Source organism: Mesocricetus auratus, unplaced genomic scaffold (genome assembly GCF_017639785.1).
Source record: "Mesocricetus auratus isolate SY011 unplaced genomic scaffold, BCM_Maur_2.0 Super-Scaffold_100006, whole genome shotgun sequence".
NCBI lineage: Eukaryota > Metazoa > Chordata > Mammalia > Rodentia > Cricetidae > Mesocricetus > Mesocricetus auratus.
The window spans coordinates 14,539,810-14,560,803 of NW_024429190.1; the positions used below are offsets into that span (position 1 = coordinate 14,539,810).

At 42.0% G+C, this 20,994-nt stretch overlaps 1 protein-coding gene across 1 annotated transcript in view; it reads left to right on the forward strand.

The window, feature by feature from the left end:
* Positions 1-20,994, forward strand: part of Fam193a (family with sequence similarity 193 member A) — a 107,643-nt gene that overhangs the window by 43,564 nt on the left and 43,085 nt on the right. The window contains 5 exon segments of the mRNA XM_040746921.1: positions 5,320-5,474; positions 6,048-6,215; positions 10,092-10,326; positions 14,114-14,238; positions 19,555-19,702. Of these exon segments, the coding sequence (XP_040602855.1) occupies positions 5,320-5,474; positions 6,048-6,215; positions 10,092-10,326; positions 14,114-14,238; positions 19,555-19,702 (831 nt within the window).

A 20,994-nucleotide genomic window follows, 5' to 3' on the forward strand; every position in this document is an offset into this window, starting at 1 on the left:
ATTATTTTGAGACAGGAGCTTACTATGTTGCTCTGGTTGGCCTGGAATTTACTATGTAGATCAGGATGGCCTTAAATTCAGAGAGCTGCCTGTTTCTTCCTCTCAAGTGTTGGGATTAAAGGCATGTGCCATCATACCCAGGTATAAATACAGTTTTAAAGAATTTATCATTAGCACTAACAGTGATTTTTTTTAAAGTATTTTTAGGGAGGATACATGTTTAAGAATTTTTATTGGAGTCAAATGGTAGTGGTGGCCCATGCCTTTAATCCCAGAAGCACTCTGGAGTCAGAGGCAGGCAGATCTCTGAGTTCAAAGTCAACCTGGTATACAGAGTGAGTTCCAGGACAGCCAGGGCTACACAGAGATACCCTGTCTTTTTTTTTTTTTCCAAGAATTTAATTAGTACATTGTTTACAGCGTTGAGAATAATAGTGCTAAAATACTTCAAGAAAACTCAAATGTTCATTAATAAGAAAATTGTTAGATTTATTACAGATGTTTAACATCATGCAATTATTTTCTATAATTTAATTCAATTTCTTGAAATGAAGAGATCCCTGTAATGTAATATAAAGAACGAGATAATTTTATTTGTATTATCATTAATTTTTTAAAGATTTACTTATTAATCATGCATACACTGTTCTACTTGGATGCCATAAGAGGGCACCAGATCTCATTACAGATGGTTGTAAGCCACCATGTGGTTGCTGGGAATTGAACTCAGGTCCTCTGGAAGAGCAGACAGTGCTCTTAACCTCTGAGCCATCTCTCCAGCCCCTAATTTTGGTTTTTTAAAGATGGGTTTTCTATGGGTAGCCTTGGCTGTCCTAGGAGTTGCTCTGTAGACCAGGCTGGCCTCAAACTCACAGAGATCAGTCTGCCTCTGCCTCCCAAGTGTTGGGATTAAAGGTATGCATCACCACCACCCGGCATTGAAAGAATTTTATTAAGAATGAAAATAAAGTTGGCAGTATTGTTATAAGTATTTGACATAATAATTTGCTCAAAACTTGAGGGTCTGTCACTGAACCTGAAACTCACTCATTTGGCTAGATTGATTAGCCAGTGTACCCCAGGCTCTTCCTGTTTCTACCTTTCTGGAATTAAGGCATGTGCTACTGCTCTTGGCTTTTTACGTTGGGACAGCAGACACAGAGTAGAACTCAGCATCTCATGCTTGTATAGCAACCACTCTACTGACTGAGCCATGTCCCCCTTTTCAGAATTCATAATCTTTAATGTAAGCACTTATAATCTTTAATGTGATCACTAAAGCTCTACATATGCATGTATCTGATTTTTTTTTCTATCTACTCATTCGAGTGAAGGATGCTGCATGTTGTTTAAACTGGAGAAGGAATACATAAATCCCTCTTGTCTTTTCAATTATTGTGTAAATTAAATGTTTAAATTTATCCTGAAATTACTTGGGGGAAGTTACCTAGTTCTGAAAAGAAAAGAACCTTTTCAACATGGAGAAAATAGTAGTGTTGACCTCCATTCCTGCTTCAAGCCAGCTGCTGGCTTGAGCTTGGTCTCTTGTTGCCAAGATGTAGTTTTGCTGTTTCAGAATTTGCTTTGTTGAATTCATGTTTTCCTCTTGACAAAGCAGTTTTAGTCCATGATCAGCATGGTGGCAGACATGGTACTGGAACAGTAGCTGAGAACTTACATTCTTTTCTGTAAGATGAGTCAGACAGTCTCATTTTAGTGATTTTTTTTTTTTAGCAGCACTTAACACCTGCCATCTTTCCAAGGAGAGGTAAACCCTGCTTATTTTTCTCATTTGTTCCTCTTGGTCTTTACTGTCCTCGTTCATTTGGCTCTCTGATGTTTGAACTCCCATCAGAGTGCATTCTAAGGCTTATATAGTCCAAATCTCAGAACTCTCCAACATTCCTCACAAAAAGCAGCATCGAAGGCCTAGGAATCAGAGAGTCAGGTTATCATGACAGTGACCCCACTCTTTGTTCATAGCTCTAATAAAATGCTTAATAAAAACAGCTTGAGGTAAAGGATTATTTGGACCCACAGCTTGAAGATGTAGTCTATGATTGTAGGGGAAATACGGTGGCAGAAGCAGTAGTTTATATTCATGGGAGCTTCCCATGCATCTTCATAGAATCAGGAAGATGAACATTGCAAATTTCATGTTGCCCATTAGATTTTTTTCTTATTTTTTAAAATTGTGTTCAGTTTAGACAGAATGTAATGACCTGACATTCAGCCTGTATAAGTACTATAAGGTTTCATGTTCAGGGATTTAACATATAGTTCTTTTCTGTTGGCCTTATCCCTTGTTACTAGGAAATGTCACTTTAGTTTGTGGTTGCTGTGCCACCTGTCACTGTAGGTGCTACGTGCACAGTGAGCAGGTGGAAAGGTTCCTATACACACCTGCCTTCTGTTGTAATGTTGGAGACAGAAACACTAGAAAGTAAGAAAAGCCAATGTTTCATATAGCAATTTGTGAGAGAAGAGATTAACCATGGTGGTTAGGTTGGTGTGCCAAACAGAACTTGGCCAGCACTGCATCAGTAAATAGTACATCTTAACACAAGGGAGAAACTACCCAGTGGTGGGAGAGCATCAGATACTCAGATCTGTGAAGTGAGCCCTGAAGAACAGTCACGGTAATTCTCAAGAGCAGCCAGAGGAGCTGAAGGAATGGCCTCAAGAAGAAACCAACTTAGAGGATGTGGTTATGACCAGCTGCAGAAGAGAGACTCCTCAGGGTGTTACAGGCCCAGTTGGATGCTAGCAAAACTCCCCTAACTGGAGAGAGCATGTCATTCAGTCTCTATTTCTTTAAGAACAAAGCTGTCTGGTAGTATGAGCAAGGGAGGAAATAAACAAGGAGCCTGGGGGTCCTTTCAGTGTCCTTCTACCATCCTCTGTCCACTCTTGAACAATGTACCTGTTACTCACACAGGTGACACGTGTCTATTCATCATAGAGTATCACACACACCACACCACACACCACACACCCCCACACACACAGAGAGAGAGAGGGAGGGAGGGAGGAAGGGAGGGAGGGAGGGAGGGAGGGAGGGAGGGAGGGAGGGAGGGAGGGAGGGAGGACACACACCCACAACGGCTTGATTGTCTTCTCTGGGTAGATGGTTTTTTTTGTTTGAGTCCTGAGTTATAGCACTCTATCAGATCATCAGAAAGCATGCCAGGTTAGTGGATGAGCACTGTAGGCAGTGATAGAAGCAGAACTTTGTCCCAGACAACTTGGAAGACTTTGGTATGAAACAAGGAATGTATTCCCATGTGTTTCGGAAGTCAACAGAGGATTTTATGCAGGGGAGCCCCATAAACTCTCTCTGACTTCTGTTTGAGAGTCGGTAAAGGCAAGTGGAAGTGGAGGCCAGTAGAGAGCTTGACAGTCACCAGGTAAGAGGTGGCAGAGGCTTGTTCTGAGTGGCAGGTTGTGTATGTGCTAATTTGATGTGAGGGTAGAAGTGGGCATAGGCTGGGAGAGACTAGTTGGCCTTGTACACTGACTGGCCTGACTCATCACCAGTGTCAAGCTGTGTTGCCCACTTATCTCTCTACACCTGGATGATGGCAATCAAACCGTATACTTTTAGTTTTGGATTGATCTCATTTTCAGGTTTCAAATTCAATCTGCATAAAAACCTGAGTGTCTCACCTAATTCAAAGCTTCTCCTGTGGCTGTAGAGGACTTGATTCGACATGATAGGAATCACTGTGGTAGAGGCTATGTTCTATGTCATTATACTTTTTCTATTCTTTCAGAGTGGAGGAGGGGGTGTGGAAAAGAAACATACAGGTTCATGGTTCTTATCAGGTTGTCTATGGCTTTTTTGGCTATAAGGTGCTTGCTCTAGGTTATGTATGACTGGGCTACAATAGCAGGAATACTGTATGCTTAATGTCTGACCTATGCCAGATATTTTCCCCTGGTTTGGAAGTCGGATACTGAAGGATGCTTAACTGTGCCTTCTCATTATGCAGCACTTATGTGTGTGGGTTCTTTACTGATGATTGCTCCTTCTCCCACGTGGTAGTGACAGTGCAATTCCCCGCTCTCTCTGCAGGGCAGGAAGCTCTTGGGCTCTTCCATTTCAGAGTGTGATATGTGCAAAACCTTTGGGACACTTTAGCCTTGAGGTATCTGCTCCTTGTTCAGCAGTAGCCTAGGATGGTGTAAAGGTGTGTGCATGTTGTGGGGATGGGGAGCACACATACCTGCTCCTTGCTCAACCCATCTTTGGCTTCTCAGTATTTCGCACCTGATCAGGGTGAGGAACACTATTACTTTGGTGAACAGGAGGTACAGGATACATTCCTCACATATGTCCCTTTCCCTTCAAGAAGTCTATGCCATGTGTCAGTGTTGGAATGTCAGAGCAGGCTGCCTTCTGCTGTGGACTCTGACCTTAACTGTGCCCTAATCTTCTTTGTCTAGAGTGTTTTCAAGCTTCCTTGTTGGTGGTCAGAGCAGACAGAATAGGTTCTGGGCCCCTGCCACGGTGTCAGGCAGTTGCAGGTGTATCACATCTTAGAGGTGCCTGCTGGGGTGACGATCATCACATGCTGATTAGGGCACTGCAAGTCAGGGTTATCTGCACTACCCTGCCCTGCCTGCCTCCCTCCATTCCTCCCTCTCCCCCTTCCCTCTTCCCCTTTGAATAAAAGCTGGCTGAGCGGTGGTAGTGAATGCCTTTAATCCCAGCACTGGGAAGAAGAGGCAAGTGGAAGTCTGTGAGTTCAAGACCAGCCTGGTCTATGAAGCAAGTTTGAGGACAACCAGGTTACACAGAGAAACTCTGTCTCAAAAAACCAAACAAACAAAAAGAATCTATTGGATGTTCTCATGTGATGGTAAAAACCTTTGGAAGTAAGAACAGCATTGATCCAGACAAAGCCTAGAATTTATTACCTGTTCAGTGTGCTGCATACTGAGGCAAGAAAATCTGGACTGTATAATGAGTTCAAGGCTGGCCTGTACTGCTGTGTAGTAGACTTTGTCTCCCATTAGCCCCCTTTCACTCCCTAAACTGTTTGCTATAGATTTCAGGGTCCATGTTGTAACACTTTTGTAATAGGTACTTTTGTTTTGTTCTGTTTTTGAGACTGGTTTATGTAGTTCTGGCTGTCTGACAACTCACAGTGTAGACCAGGCTGGCCACAAACTAACAGATTCACCTGCCTCTACTTCCTGAACCCTGGGATAAAGGTCATGCACTGTTACACCTGACTCTAGAAGGCATTTTTAAAAGTCAATAGACAATTGATGTCATAAGCATAACTGGTCTTTTATATTCTATTTTTAAAACAGGGCCAAGATTTTCTTGTGCACTCCTCACTTGGGGGCTCCCAGCCTGAGACAAGTGGTGCTGGGAGGCTGGCCCTAGGCACACAGACGATGACCTCATCAGGGCTAGGCACCACGCCCTCAGATGCCTGCTCATGTGAAGCCTGCAGTGAGCGCAGGTATGTGTTGAGTTGGTCGTGCTGCTCATGCTGAGGTCACAGGTATCTAGGAGCATGTTGTGCTTGCCTTGAAAATGGGGTTCTTTTGACAAATAACAGTACCTTTTTGGCATACACCTAAAAATAGAGCATGGCTTGCTAGTATGAGGAAAACTACAAAAAGACAAAATTCCTGCCCTTGAGGGAACACTAGGAAGCTGGGCCTCATAAAGAGCAAAGTAGGAGAACTCTTAGAATTTAAAGAAAAGTAAACTGGTATTTCATGCCATAATCCCAGTACTTGAGAGACAGGGGGATCTACCAATAAATTCCAGTGCAGTCGGGCCTACGTAGCAAGACTTTGTCTCAAGAAAAAGAAAATTAAAAAATTAAAATGAGCCTAAGGTGAGCATAAATATATGTGTATGGAATTGAAGGAAAAGTTGATAGAAAAAGGCTGCACCACTGGCTGGGACAAGGATTGACAAAATTAAGTGGGCTCTTGTACAATATGGGGTATATATGGGAGTTGGGGGTTTAAGATAAGTTAGGTAGACTGCTCTCTTAACTCTGCTGGTTCCTGTGTTGTCACAGAGATATCTCAGCAGAGACAGACCGGGAACCACAGCAGCTTCAGAACTATTGGTCAGAAGTACGCTACATGGTCCGATGCATATACCGCCAGGCGGGGACCCCACTGGCAGAAGACCAGGACCAGTCTTTGGTTCCCGACAAAGAGGGAGTAAAGGAGCTCGTGGATAGGTACTGTTTGCCCCTTCATATTACAGCCCCATCCAATCACTGCCCTCTCTGCTGCCCATGGAGCCTCAGTGCTTGTCCTGAGTAAAGCTCAGCTAGGCTTTTTGAGCCATTGGTACAGCTCAGATCTTCAGCAGACAACTGACCAACATGAACCTTGTGGGTAAAAAGTTGCAGGTTCTCTTGTTTCTAAGTTGAGATGTTTCTGTCATGTATTAACAATAACACAGTCAAGATGCCAGCATCCTTGCTGCATCAGGTGATGCTGCATACTTTCATAAGCACTTTTGCATTTGTAGCTCAGGAAAAAAAGCAAGAATAGAGTGTTCCTGTCCAGTAAAGCACTGTGAGATGGGGCAGCTTGTGAAGGCACCTACCCTGAGGTGCACAGCAGCTTCTCTTACAAGGAATGGCTCCTGCCCAGCATCTGTTCTGTAACAGGCTTCTTGTGTCCAGTGACTGACAGAAAGCGGGGTGGGTGTCTTTCTGTTTTTCCTTAACAACTTAAGTATGCCTTCCCCCCCCCCCGATTTTTGAAATGTTCCAAATAAAGGCAACAAATATGAACCTGATATTTCATGAATTGGTTATCATTTTGTTTTGTTTTCACATTTTGATTGCACACTTTTGGCATCTTACGGTGTCACAGTTGCCAAGCAGATTATGTCAAAGAAGCAGGGGCATTGATTGGCAAAGCATTGTGTTCAAGATTTGTCCTGTCTTCTACTTAGTATTATATGAGAAAATTCCACATGGTTAGTGCCTTTTAAGGAGAGGTTTCCTAGTTAATGGCACATGAAATCCATGACATCTCAGACTCTTCACGCTACATCTGTGATATTTTAAAACAGGATCAGCACAGAATTCATTCAGGTGGAGCAGCATCTGTGAACACATGTGTGAATGATTGAGTGGATGAACTACTTACAAATTTCATAAGAAATTTGTTTGCATGGGCTGGAGAGATTGCTCAGTAATTAGAAGCATTGGCTGCTCTTGGAGAGGACTTTGGTTTAGTTCCCATTACTCACTTAGTGGCTCATAGTTGTCTATAACTCTAAGTTCAGGAATCCAACCTTTTCCTTGGATACCAGGTACACATGTGGCACTCAGGTATATATGCAAGCAAAACTCACATACACATAAAAAAAACAAAACTTTTTATAAATAAAAAAAAATCCATTCTCAAAAGTATCACCTTTTTCCCTTAAATTTATAAAATAGAGAAATGAACAAAGAATCAAAATGCTTCTAATCTCACTGCACTGATAAAACTGTAAGGTGGTGTCCACAGACTTCCTTTTTTAAGAGTTTGTATGTGTGTGGTACATGCACATGAGTGTGTAGATGTATTCATGTTCAGGGAAGGCAGGGTGTCTTCCACTGTTGCTCTCCTCCTTGTTGCCTTGAGACAGGGCTTTTCACTGAACTGGAAAAGCCCACTATTTTGGCTGTGCTGGTGGCCATCAAGCTTTGGATATCCACCCCTTTTTCAGCTAGGCTAGGTGCCAGTCAGCTTTCAGAAACCACTTGTCTCTACCTCCCAATGCTTAGGTGACAGACATGCTCAGCGATGTCTGGCTTTTTACAAGAGTACTGGGGCTTTGAACTCAGTTCCTTGTGCTTGCAAGGAACTCAGCCCTCTAGTATTCCTGTGAGTTCAGTTGCTCCTTGCTCATTTAATCTTGTGTCCTTAAACATAGGGAATACATTCTTCTTAAAATTATCGCCAGACTTAGTGATATATACCTGCAATCCCAGCATAGAGAAACTAAGGCAGGGTTATAAATTTTAGCAAATTCAAGGCTATCTAAGCCACATAGTAAGATCCTGTCTCCACAAACCAAAGGCTAGGGTAGGTTAGTTCAGTGGTAGAGCTTTTGCATAACATGTGAAAAGCCCTGAGTTTGATCTCTAGTCATGGGGGGGAACCCACTATATTTGAATGTTAAAAAATTAATACTTTTTTTTTAAGTGTAGCATCCATAGTGAGAGTCCTACCAGTTCATTTTTTCCAAGCACATTGTATATGTGGCTTTACATCTTTATTCCCTTGCACATTGTACACAAGGCTTAGCAGATTGTATACACAGATTTACATACTGCCTTGCACATTTTTACTTGATTCTTGTCTTTTACAACTTAAGTGATGTGTACCTATAGAAAGGAAACAGGAGGTAATAAAGAGATGACTTAACAAGTAAAGTGCTTGCTGCTGTTGCAGGGCACCTGGGTTTGTTTCCCACAACTTACATGACAGCTCATAACTCACATTCCAGGAGGATACAATTCCCTCTTCTGGCCTCCATGGCTTAGGCATGCACAAAGTACGTATAAACTCAGGTACACATACACACACACATTAAAAATGATAAATACGTCTTTTTATTTTTATTTATTTACTAGGATTTTTTTTTTGAGACAAGATTTTTACCATGTAACTCTGGCTAGCCTGGAACTTCCTGTGTAAACCAGGCTTGCCTCGAACTCACAGAGACCTTCCCATCTTGAGTACAGGGATTAAAAATGGTCCAACCCCTTCCCCCCCCCCTTTTTTTTTAATAGAACCGGTACCAGCTATGCTCTTCTCTTTAGATTTAATGTGGTGGCCAAAGATGGAAGAATCTGTTAAATAAAACTTAAAGCTTAATGAATTCTAAAACAACCACTGAACTCTGCTGGTTCTTCATAGTGGCATATTCCAGATGTTTTGGTTATTGCTTCAGTGGTCCTAGGCTTCCATCTTGAACAGTGGTTCTCACCTTCCTAATGCTGCAACCCTCAATATAGTTCCTCCATAAAATTATCTCCATTGCTATTTCATAACTGTAGTTTTGCTACTGTTATGAATCATAGTATACATGCCTGTTTTTTCCAATGGTCTTAGGTGATCCCTATGAAAGGGCCATTTGATGCCCCCAAAGGGATTGTGACCCACAGGTTGAAAACAACTGATCTAGAGGCATCTCAGAAATGTACCTTTAAAAGAAGTGCAACTTTAGCCATAGTGATGCCAAATGTTATAGAGCAGGTTTTAAAAACTAGATCACCCTATTGCATGAGCCTATAATCCAACATTAGGAGGCTGAGGAAGAAAGACTACCTTTTCTCAAAACTATAAAAAGAATCACCTATAAATTTGGACAAATTCATTACCATTGTGGCTAGTTACAAGGATGCATTTCATTGCTTTGTTGATAGTTTAAAAATAGGATGAATGACCTGTATTTAAAACTTTTTCTGATTTTGAAAATAACATGGGCTCATTTGTATGGTATATTGAGTTCCTGGAAAGAAGAAAGGTAAACTTTTTTTTTTTTTTTTGGTTTTTCGAGACAGGGTTTCTCTGTAGCTTTGGAGGCTGTCCTGGATCTCACTTTGTAGACCAGGCTGGCCTCAAACTCACAGAGATCCGCCTGCCTCTGCCTCCTGAGTGCTGGGATTAAAGGCGTTCGCCAGAAGAAAGGTAAACTTAGCTCCAGCCCTCCAACCACGTATCACCTCTGCTGGGATTGGAACTTGTCACTTTTTAAATCCCGCTCATTGTGTTAGCATCTGGGGCCAGCTTTCAGGCACAGTAGAAGGGAGGCTTTTTACCTCTTGGTTGTGAGTTATAATACCTTCCTCAGACTAGATGGCCTTAGGTCTGTTCTTATGGACAATGAACATAGAACAGAGTCCCTACACAGGTTGTGTAAACAGTGCAGTCAGAGGAAGCGTTTGGGGGAATGTCAGTTTCCCTGTGAGTTACTCGCATTCCCACAGATTGTCACAAGAAAGGTGTTTAACAAAAGACACCCACTGGCATAAAGACTACCTGTCATCTGACATGTATGGAAAGCCATGACTGAGTAGTCAACTCTTTCTTTGTCTCTCTAGGCTCTGTGAGCGGGACCCCTATCAGCTCTACCAGCGGTTGGAGCAACAAGCCCGGGAGTATGTGCTGGAAATGAAGGTCCGCCTGCTCCGGCAGCTGTCTGCTGCAGCGAAAACCAAGGCACCATCTGGCTTGCAGGGCCCACCACAGGCACACCACTTTGTCTCTCTACTACTGGAGGAGTATAGTGCCCTCTGCCAGGCTGCACGATCCATCAGTACCTTTCTTGGCACTCTGGTGAGGGACCATGCCCACTTCTGTCCTTGCTGCTGAGGTGAACTGAAGAACAAAAGCGTGTGATAGGGGAGGTGGTATGCAGCTAGGGGACTGACTTTATTGTTAAGTCCTCCTTGCACAGTCACTGACTCCTTTTCCACACAAGACAGACTAGGGTTAATCCTAGTTCGGTGGATTTTGCTGGCAGATAGAAGCATTGAGAGAATTAATGTCTAGGAACCACAGCATGAAAATTTGTTTGGGAAGACCTAACCACTAGCAAGTAAAGAATTAGGATATGGAGGTGAAAACAGTGACATTGACAGGAAGTCCAAGAAGTTTTTGGTGTCTTGGGTTGGTGTTGATGTACTGCTGGTGATTGGTGCTGCACTCAATGAAAGGGCCTCTTGGACGGATTTCTTCATGTGTGCACCAAGCAGCAGTGCAGGAAAGGGATGGGTTTACTGAAGTAGCCTTGCCCTTTCCTTACAGGGTTCTAGCAGGTCAAACAAGTGAATCTCTGATCACCCCATTCTTGGGTGGACAGAGAGAGGCATTGCATGGAAATACAGTCATTGCAGTTGGAAGTTCACCAAGATCCCTAGGGACAACCACAAAGCTCCCTAAGCTGCCTCCCTGTTTTCATCAGGTGTGGTCCCCTCCTCCCCATAGTGCAAGGCTTCACCAATATTTCATCTGATTATTAAGTGACACTTCAGTGGGTGGGTTTTAATGCATTCTTACTGGTGGCTGTGTTTTGGGGGGGAAAAATGTACAGTAACCATTGGTTCTTTATCTGGTTCTGATGTTAATGGGGCTCTCCAGAAAAGTTCACATAATACTACTTGGCAAGACATTGTAACAGCACCAGACTATCCAGTTTCCCTGCTGCAGTCTACCACTGTGCCGGGTAACTACTTTCAAGAAGAGGTGTGTGAGACACGTGCTTATGGAAAATTGGGTGAGGTGACTAAGGCAAGTTGAATGTGAGGGCCCTGGTAGTTGTAATTGTCCTATGTACCCTCTTGTACCTTCTAGTCCTCCTCCTCCTCCCCTTGGGGACTTTGCCTATTCTAGACTTGGTTTTAGGTGCTGCTATTGTTTTTTAAAGGCATCAGTGTTGCTGATGTCCAGCCCTCCTCAGATGAACTCCATCTTACAAAGTTAATAGAGTTTAGCTTGAGCTCAGTGGTGGGAATCATGGCCTAGTATGTGCAAGGCCCTGGGCTTCACATGTAACTTGAAGTCACCAAAATTAACCATTCCCCAAATCTATGCATTTCAGTATACTTCATTAAGAGTACAAGTTGTTTAGCTGCATGTTTGATATATTTTTATGCATTTACCACCCAAACTAAAAAATCCCTGACAGTTAAATTTTTTTTAAAAAATCCTCTTCCATAACTCATTCATTATCTTTATTCAGTACTTTCTCATCTCCTAATAGCCTTTCTTGCTCTTTTCTTCATGGCTTACTGTGCCCACATGTACATTTGTTTACATATATACATATATTATTGGCTAGATTCTGCATATGAGCGAGAACATGCAGCTCTTAATATGTATTCTAAGCCCATCCATTTTCTTACATATCGTTATTGCTTTTTTCTTCAGAGCTAAATACTATACAGTTATACATGCACGCATACATACATACCAAATTTCATTGTCCATTCACCTGTTTGTAGACAATTAGGTTGATAATAATTCTTTACTGTAGAGAATGAAGCAGTAATAAACATAGGAGTACAAATATCTCAATGATAGGGTATGGAGTTCTCTGGGTATATGCCCAGGAGTGAAATAATTATTAACTTACAATAAATATTTTCTTGTTGTTTGAACCCAGTTAACACTTGAAAGAACAAAATGCAGATGTATGATCACAATGCTGTACATGTAATAATATTACTTTTGATACTGCATGGCATAGATTACATACTCTGCAATATTCCAGGGGAAACAGGTAAATTTAGAAAGTCATATAAAAGAAGATAAAATCTTTTAAAACATTGCTGAGAAGGCATAAAAAATAAAAAGGGAGGAAGACCTACTAGTTAAAACTTGAATCCTGAGAACTCCTATGCTCAAGCCAACATTGGCCTTAGGGATTTCTCCTGATCCTGGGATGGCGAGCAAGAGCTGTGATTATCATGACCCTGGATTTTTGTGATACACCAAAGAACCTGGAAGTTACTCTTCAGTGGTCCAAGCTGTGCATAGGTAAAACATCTCCCTTCAGATGAGAAGCTTACTAGTTTCTTTGTTTTTAAATTTAGTTTATTTTTATTTTAAGTGTATGGGTGCTCTACCTCATGTGTGTCTGCACCACCTTCCTGTCTGGTCCTACATAGATAGTCCAGGAGAGGGCACTGGATCCCTTGTGATTGAAGTTACAAAGTGAGCTGCCATATGGGTGCTGAGACTCAAACTCAGGTCCTCTGGAAGAGCAGCCAGTGCTCTTCACTGTGGAGCCATCTCTCTAGCCAATACAGCTGAGAACAAGGAGATAAAACAGCTACACTCCAAAGATAGTGAATTTTCAGAGAGTATAAAGTAACTGTGGCTTCTGTGTCTAAAGAAATAAAAAAAAAAATTAAATTCATGAGTCAAGGGTTAAGATGATCATCTAGGTTTGGCAGAAAATAAACTCGGAAACACATAAACACACACCCCTAATAAACTCAGGAGCATACAATCTCTCTGGCTCCTTCACACATGCACACATACACCACCTTTAACCCCAGCACTTAGAATGCAGAGGCGGGAGGACCCTAAGTTAAAGGTCAGCAGAGGTACATAGTGAAACATTATCTCAAACAAAACAGGGTCTGTATAATGGGCTTGTCCAGCATGTTCAAGGCCTAGAGAATTATATCTTTGATAATGAAGAAACAAAGATAAAGGAGACAAAGCTTAATAGAAAAACAGAGATCCAAAAGAGAATTGATAATTAAAAAGAAGTAATGGAGCCTAGAGCTCTATAGTATGTGCCTCTAAAGGACACAGAAGTGGGGCACATGAGAGCAGCATGGAAGATGTAGCAAGGAGCCTTTGCCTTCTCTACTGACATTTCTCGGAAAAATTAGGCTGAGAATACATGTGAAGGCTAAAACAGAGAGTAATCCAGCCCAGAAGAGTCGGAGAGCACTGATGGACTGTGGTGGCACTGCCATGGGTTCCAAGCATGTCATTCACACTTGATGAGTTTGCTCATGTTTCCTAGGAAATGAAAGCCTTTTCTTGCAAGTATCCCCAGTGAAGAATTTATTTGCATCTGTCAGAATGTGCTTTAACAAAGACAGATGAGAAAAGTATTGTCTGAACTCAAACATATTTTTCTTTTTAAAAATGTTTTCGGTATTTGTGTGTGCATGCCTGTGGAAGTCAAGAGGACAACTTGTAGGAGCTGATTCTCACCTTGTAGGTTCCAGAGATCGAACTTTGGTCATTAGGTTAACACTAACCATGGTAATCAGCTGAGCCATCTCAATAGTCCTAGGTTTTTGTTGTCAGTTCGTCCCCATAGTCCATCCCCCATACCTTTTTCATATCTGAGACCACCCATGTCTAGGCCTGGGGTGGGTAGGAGTTGCTTAGAATGCAGCAAGGTGACAAACCATATTGTTAAAATAAGAGATCTGATTTCGTATGTTTTGACACAAGCAAGGCACAATGACTCTTCAGAAACAAGATGTTCTAGGCCTGGCAGAAGGTGGCAGAACCTAGGGGTGTCCTCCTAAGAAGTTTCATAATTTCATCCACTCACCACTTCTTTGTTATCTTTTTTTCCCCTTTTTCAAATTAGGAAAATGAACATTTGAAGAAGTTCCAGGTGACATGGGAACTGCATAACAAACATCTGTTTGAAAATCTGGTCTTCTCAGAGCCACTTCTCCAGAGCAGCTTGCCAGCACTGGTGTCTCAGATCAGGTATTTTGTCTTGACTTGGATTGTCTTTTCCTGTGATCTTGTGTGTGTGTTCATGCTTGTAGACCACTACACGTGGAAGTCCTTAAAGGAAAAATAATAGGGCATTGGGATAGACAGAAAGCTCTAAACCTAAGATCATAATACAACTAAATTTTTTTTGTTTGTTTTTGGTTTTTTGTTTTTTTGAGACAGGGTTTCTTTGTATTGTTTTGGAGGCTGTCCTGGAACTTGCTCGGTAGACCTGGCTGGCCTTAAACTCACAGAGATCCGCCTGCCTCTGCCTCCCGAGTGCTGGGATTAAAGACGTGTGCCACCAACGCCTAGCTGTAATTTATATTTTATATGTATGAGTATTTTGCCTATATGCATGTCTGTGCTTCACATGCTGCAGTGACTAAGGAGTCCAGAAGAGGCCATTGGATCCTCTGGAGTTTTAGGCAATTGTGTGCCACAGTGTTTGTGATGGGACTCAGACTCGAGTCCTCTGCAAGAGCAGCCAGTGCTCTTTACTGCTAAGCCATCTCTTCAGCCCTCAGTTAAACTTTTAAATAATAAACTAATATAAATGCTATTCAGGTGTAATGCCTCATAAATAAATAAAGGCTCCAGCAAACAGTGCTTTACTTGACAGGCCTTGGTTCAGTCATGGATCCTGGCAGGGTTCTTGCATTATGGTGAAGGGATCTGGAAGAGGAGGAAGAACATGGGATTCAGAGTACCTTTGACTCCCCTAGGCTTAGATGTGCTAACATCTAGGTTTGTAGAGTACCTATGTCACTTCTTACCAGGAGAGCTGGTGAGTGATTCTTTTCTGTCAACAAGATTAAGTGCACAAGTGCAGAACTCTCTAGTAGACATTTGTTATGCTAAATGGAGGCGTGCTGCATGGGTATGTGTTTGTCCTGCAGGCAGCCCTTCCTTCATCAGCCATTACTCAGTAGAGCTGAGTAGGTACCTCAGTATCTTCTTGATTTTGTTTCTTATCTGTTAAAATAGAAGCACAGTTCCACAGTGTAGGCACACACTAACAACAGCCACCTTTATTTGCCTTACTCAACCTCATGTTTAGAGAAAGAAGCACCTTAGAGGTAGTTGGTAAGGGCAAGGTGCTGTGCAGAACTGGTGTGCTTTTTGCAGATTTTACCAGTTTCACTCAGCCTCAGTTTGCTTCCCAGACATTCTTTCCATGTCCACTATTGCATAGTATTTGCTACAAGATGATGGTCAGTATGTTTCAGCAGGTAAAGGTACTTGCCACCAAGCCTAATTACCTGAGTTTGGGTTTGATCTCCAGGACCCACATGGTGAAAGGAGAGAAGACACCTACACATTTGTCCTCTGATTTCCAATGCAAACTATGGCTCCTGGATGTGTGTACACACACACATCTGTACACACACAAATATATATATAATGTGTATACACACCCACACACATATAAATTTAAAAGGCAGAAGCATCCAGTATACTCTTAGAGGCTTAGAGGATATACTATAATGGGAATATCTGACTGCAACCCTGGTAAAAGGAAAGGAAGCCAAGCTTAACATGAATGCGCTTTTGCCCAAGTTGTGAGGTTCACTGAATTCACCCCTCCCTTAGGGCTAGAGCAAGTCTTACTACCTGCCCATTGTTTCTTTTCTTGGTGAATATTGGATTTGATGCATCTGTCATCCAGTTGATTTCCAAAGGCTGACAGAAACCTTTGTTTTCTGGGCCCATGTTCTGAATATTTTTGTTTCTCACTGGGAATTACAACCACATTGCAAAGATGAATAGTATCCTAGTTTTGAGTGTTACTCTAGGGTTCACTCCCTATTACCCTCAGGACCTAAGAAGAAATGAGGTACAGGAAAGAGGGAAAGTAGCATGCCCTCTTAAGGAGTCCTAGTCATTCCAGAAAATGTTCTCCTTTTGTGTCCCGCCACAGACTCATTTGTCAACCCAAAGAATAGTTTAAACTTGAATTTATAGTGTACAAGTATAAATTTAATAACTCAAAAATTTTCCCGCAAATTACTAATGAAATACATACTTGTATAGGCTTTTTTAACTTGTAAAAAAAAAAAATAATGGAGTGGGCCAGGCATGGTGGCACATACCTTTAATCTCAGTACTTGGAAGGCAGAAGTAACTGGATCTTTGTAAATCCAAGGACAACCGGGACTATGTAGAGAGACCCTGCCTCAAAAGGGGGATGAACAAAAAAAAATAAAGTATAATATGTAAACTGTGCAAACACACATGTAGCTTAATAGATTATGAGATGACAAAAAACCTATGGCCAGTACTTAGTTTATTTAATGTGTTTTGTATTATTTTTGTTAACATAAATTATTTTAGAGGTCAGTCTCATCTGTATAGGGAATTAGGGAGTTTCAGGACAGCCAGGGTCTTTATGGTAATACCTGTCACAGAAATATATACAGCAACTGGGATGGGAGGGCATCAGTGGATAAGAGGTCTTGTGCAAGGATGAGGACCTAAGTTTGAAACCTTAGCACCCACATAAAAGTCATCTGTATAGCCATGTGTATCTATAACTTCCATTATTGGGTAGAAGACAAGCGAGTCCTGAGTTTGCTGACCAATCGCTGTAACTGAATTGTTGAGCTCCAGGTTCAGTGAGAGATCTTATCTCAAGCCAAAAAAGGCAGAAGTGACAAACCCAAGACAGCAAGCAGGTCTCCTGCTCTGCCTGCCTCATGCAGCAAATGGCCTTGCACATACAAAATAAGTACACGGCCTAAGGGCTATCCATATTCATAGAAACTCAGTTTCTTTCTGTTAGCTTTCTAATACTAACAGAGTGACAGAATGCTGCAGGGATCAACTTTTGAAAAGGAAAGGTTTGTTTTGGCTCACCATCACAGAAGTACTTGGCAGAGCAAAGCTGCTCACCTTGTGGTAGCTGCTGAGCAGAGAAAGGATTCAGGAAAAAAGTACATCAATTTTACACCTATTATTCTATGTAACCTAGAAAACTCTGAACCCATGTGTGAACTAGTCCATTGGTGAGGCCAGAGCCCATAATCCAGCCACCCACAAAAGCCCTGTCTCTGAACACTGCCACTCTGGGAACTAAGTCTTCAAAACAGGAACCTTTGGGAGACATTTCAGATCCAAAAACAAAGCACAAGAAAGCTACTTGCTTTATCGGCCACTTTATTAAGATTATTTACATACTATACAATTCATCCACTTAAAATTATAATTCAGTGTCATTTGACTTTAAATTTTCTGATGTTTTACCATTTTTAGTTATGATTCAATAACAGTTATATTTACAGTTAACTGTATTTACAAAATATTTTCTTATCTTCAAACAGAAGTTCTCTTTTTTCCTTGTCCTTTGAGAGTCTTCTCTCTGAGTTCACTTGCTGTCTTGCCCCATTTTTCCTGGCAATCTACCAATTAAAGAATCAGGCTGTTTGTCTTACAGAGGCACTGGTCCTCATTCCATCACCAATGCGATCTGCTGGGTCCCTGTCAGTTCCACTGTCCTTGATTCCAATAGTCTGTACTTATAACTTGGAACAGGTAGAAGTAGAGAAGAATACTTGGGAAGAAAGGCAGGATGGAAGTTTATGCTATCTTAGTTCCTTTTCTGTTGCTGTGATAAAACATGATAATTAAGGCAACTCACAGAAGGAAGGGTTTATTTGGGCTTACAGTTCCAGAGACATAAAAGTCTACAATGGAGGGAAAGCATGGCAGCAAAAATAGGAAACTGAGATTTTCCATCTCAACTATGATCACAAAGCTGGTTGGTCCCTAGTGACATACTTCCTTCAGTAAAGCTGCACTGCCTAAACCTCCCTAAACAGCACCACCCACCAGAGACCAAGTAGTCAAATGCCCTGGATTATTGGGACAGTTCTCATTCAATCCATCACACATGGGAATTGGGATTTGTTTGTTTGTTGGTTTTTTTGAGAGAGTTTCTCTGTTGTAGCCCTGACTGTCCTGGAACTCTGTAGACTAGAAATCGACCTCATTTACCTCTGCCTCCTGAGTGCTGGGATTAAAGGCTTGGCTTAGAAATTGAGTTTTATATTGAAGACTAGAATCAATTCAATGAAGGACAAGGCTGGCAGCAGCAGTAATCAGGAGAAAATCTCTTTGAAGGCTGCAACAGTCAACTGTTCTTAGGACCCTAGGATCTAGGGTCTACATTGGTGCAGAGCCTAGATGGACATCTGTACAGGTGACTTTGCAACCACTAGATTTTTTTGTGAATTCCCTCTTCTTACAGTGTTCACAAATGTGATCTACCCTGACAAAGTGAAAGGAAAAGATTTTGGCAACGACTTCTGTCCTTTTCTGTCTGTGAACAATTTTTGATTAAAAATGACTTTGTTATTTCTTTTTTCTTTTCTTTCTTTTTTTTTTTTATTTTGTTTTGTTTTTCGAGACAGGGTTTCTGTGTATTGTTTTGGAGGGTGTCCTGGAACTTGCTCTGTAGACCAGGCTGGCCTGGCCCCGAACTCACAGAGATCTGCCTGCCTCTACCTCCCAAGTGCTGGGATTAAAGGCATGTGCCACCAACACCCGGTGACTCTGTTATTTGTTTTCATTATTAAACCACTGTGGAGGGGTAGCAGGAGAGATGGCATAGTCGTTAAGAGTGCTGAGTGCTCTTCCACGGGACCTGGGTTCAAGTCCCAGCACCCACAACATGGCTCACAACTGTCTGTAACTCCAGTCCCAGGATGTGTGAAACCCTCACACAGACATACATGCAGGCAAAATGAAGATAAATAAATTTACCAAAATATCCCACTAGATTATTACAGGTAAAAATCATGAAGTGGCAGACACTGTATATCACTGTGTTTTTTTTGCACATATTTTTCTTGTATTAATGCACAACATATTTTTATTAAACATGTTTCAGCATGCCTTTCCTTGATATGAATGTATTTCCACTTCAAAATAAGTGGATGTGTATAATTATAGCATTTGTATTTGTCATTAAACATTTCTTTTCTCTGGGCCAGTATATAAATATGTATATAGCTCCATATGTATATAGTTAATAAATATGTATATAGCTCCATATCTTATAGCCTTAGTGTTTTTAGAATTCTTGCTAGTTTCTTTCACCAGGTGCTATTATTTCTTTAAGCCATCTCCTTTATATGTGGTTCTGTTCAGAGTGCTTTGTGTATATATTCTTTTAAGCCCAGGTAGCAGCCTTGCTGTATGGTATGTTTTGTAAAAGGAGGTGATAAAGTTAGACAAAAGTGGCAAGATTCTCCTGTCTGGTTCAGAGCTTCTGGGCTCTTCCTTTGTGATAGGTCTTCTCCCTCCTAGGCTAGGAACCACCACACATGACACTTGTAATGAAGACACATACAGCACCTTGCTGCAGAGGTACCAGCGTTCTGAGGAAGAATTGCGCAAAGTTGCTGAAGAGTGGCTGGAGTGTCAGAAGAGGATCGATGCCTATGTGGATGAACAGGTAAATGTTGCTCCCAAGGTACACACTGCACTCTGAGGCTATTATTGTGTGGCAGCAGCAATTAGGCCCTCACCAGGGTTGTACCTACTACCTCTGTGTCCTAATGAAGGACCTTGGGATGTTACCAGGCCTTTCAGGTCCAGCAGCCATTTAATCATGGTGCTGTTGAGAGCCCATTCTTCATCTAGAAGTGCCCAGTAGAGAACAGACATAAGGGCAGAGGGTAGTAGGACAGATGGGATGTGCCTGCTGGACATGGGCTTGAAGGGGGGTACCCCTTACCAGGTGACCACTGCATCTCAGAGGAGACACCAGACATGTTGTTAAGATGTTACTTCTGCCATTCATCCTGGCCCCCTGCCTTTTTAGAGTGTCTAGTGAAGCCAAACCAAAAAAAAATTATTTGTTTGTCTGTTTATTTATTTTCGAGACATGATTTCTCTGTATTACTTTGGAGACTGTTCTGGAACTTGCTCTGTAGACCAGGCTGGCCTTGAACTCACAGAGATCCGCCTGCTCTTGCCTCCCGAGTGCTGGGATTACAGTTGTGTGCCACCACTGCCCTGCAAGGCTTTAGGTTTTAAAGGTTATGTTTTAAAGGTGCTGGTATGAAGAGTAAAAAAGAAATGGCAGTCTACTGTTGTGTGTGCAAGGCAAATTGTAAACAGATATGTGTAGCTGTGTTGGGTTGAGATACAAGCTGGTCCCACATGAATCCCAAGGTCATTGTGCCTTTTAGATACTGACTGAGCCCTTACTCCTCTCCATTTGCTGCTCAGTGGTTGGAAAGAGGGTTTCTTGTTCAGAACTTGAGAAAACTGTCCCTGTTTACTAACTTTAACCCTCATGGTATCAGTGGACTAGTCTCACTTTTGTCACTGTAAGAAGTTCACTGCTTCTGAGCTTGTCATGGGGCTAGAGGCACTGAGAAACCTTTGATTCTGCTGTGATGTATCCTTGGCCTCCGCATAGTCATTGCCTGTGCAGTGCCCTCCCTGCTGTTTGAGACTGTTAACCCTGCGGGGGAAACAGTTATTGCTCTCTTCTTTCTTTACAGTGAGTGTGGCCCTAAATTATCTTTTTGTTTGATCTTATAGACAGATTTACCAGATCTGTGCCAGGAACAAGGCTGTTCTTGAGCTGAACAGTAGATTACAGTTTGGGGGACAGGCTATAGCAGGTTAATTAGCTGCAGTGTCTGCCTATGGATTGGGGGGAGGGAGGAATCTGAGAATAGCCAGGCTGACAGGCATAGTATGGGTGGGGCCTTTGCTGCAGCTGTCCCCCTATAG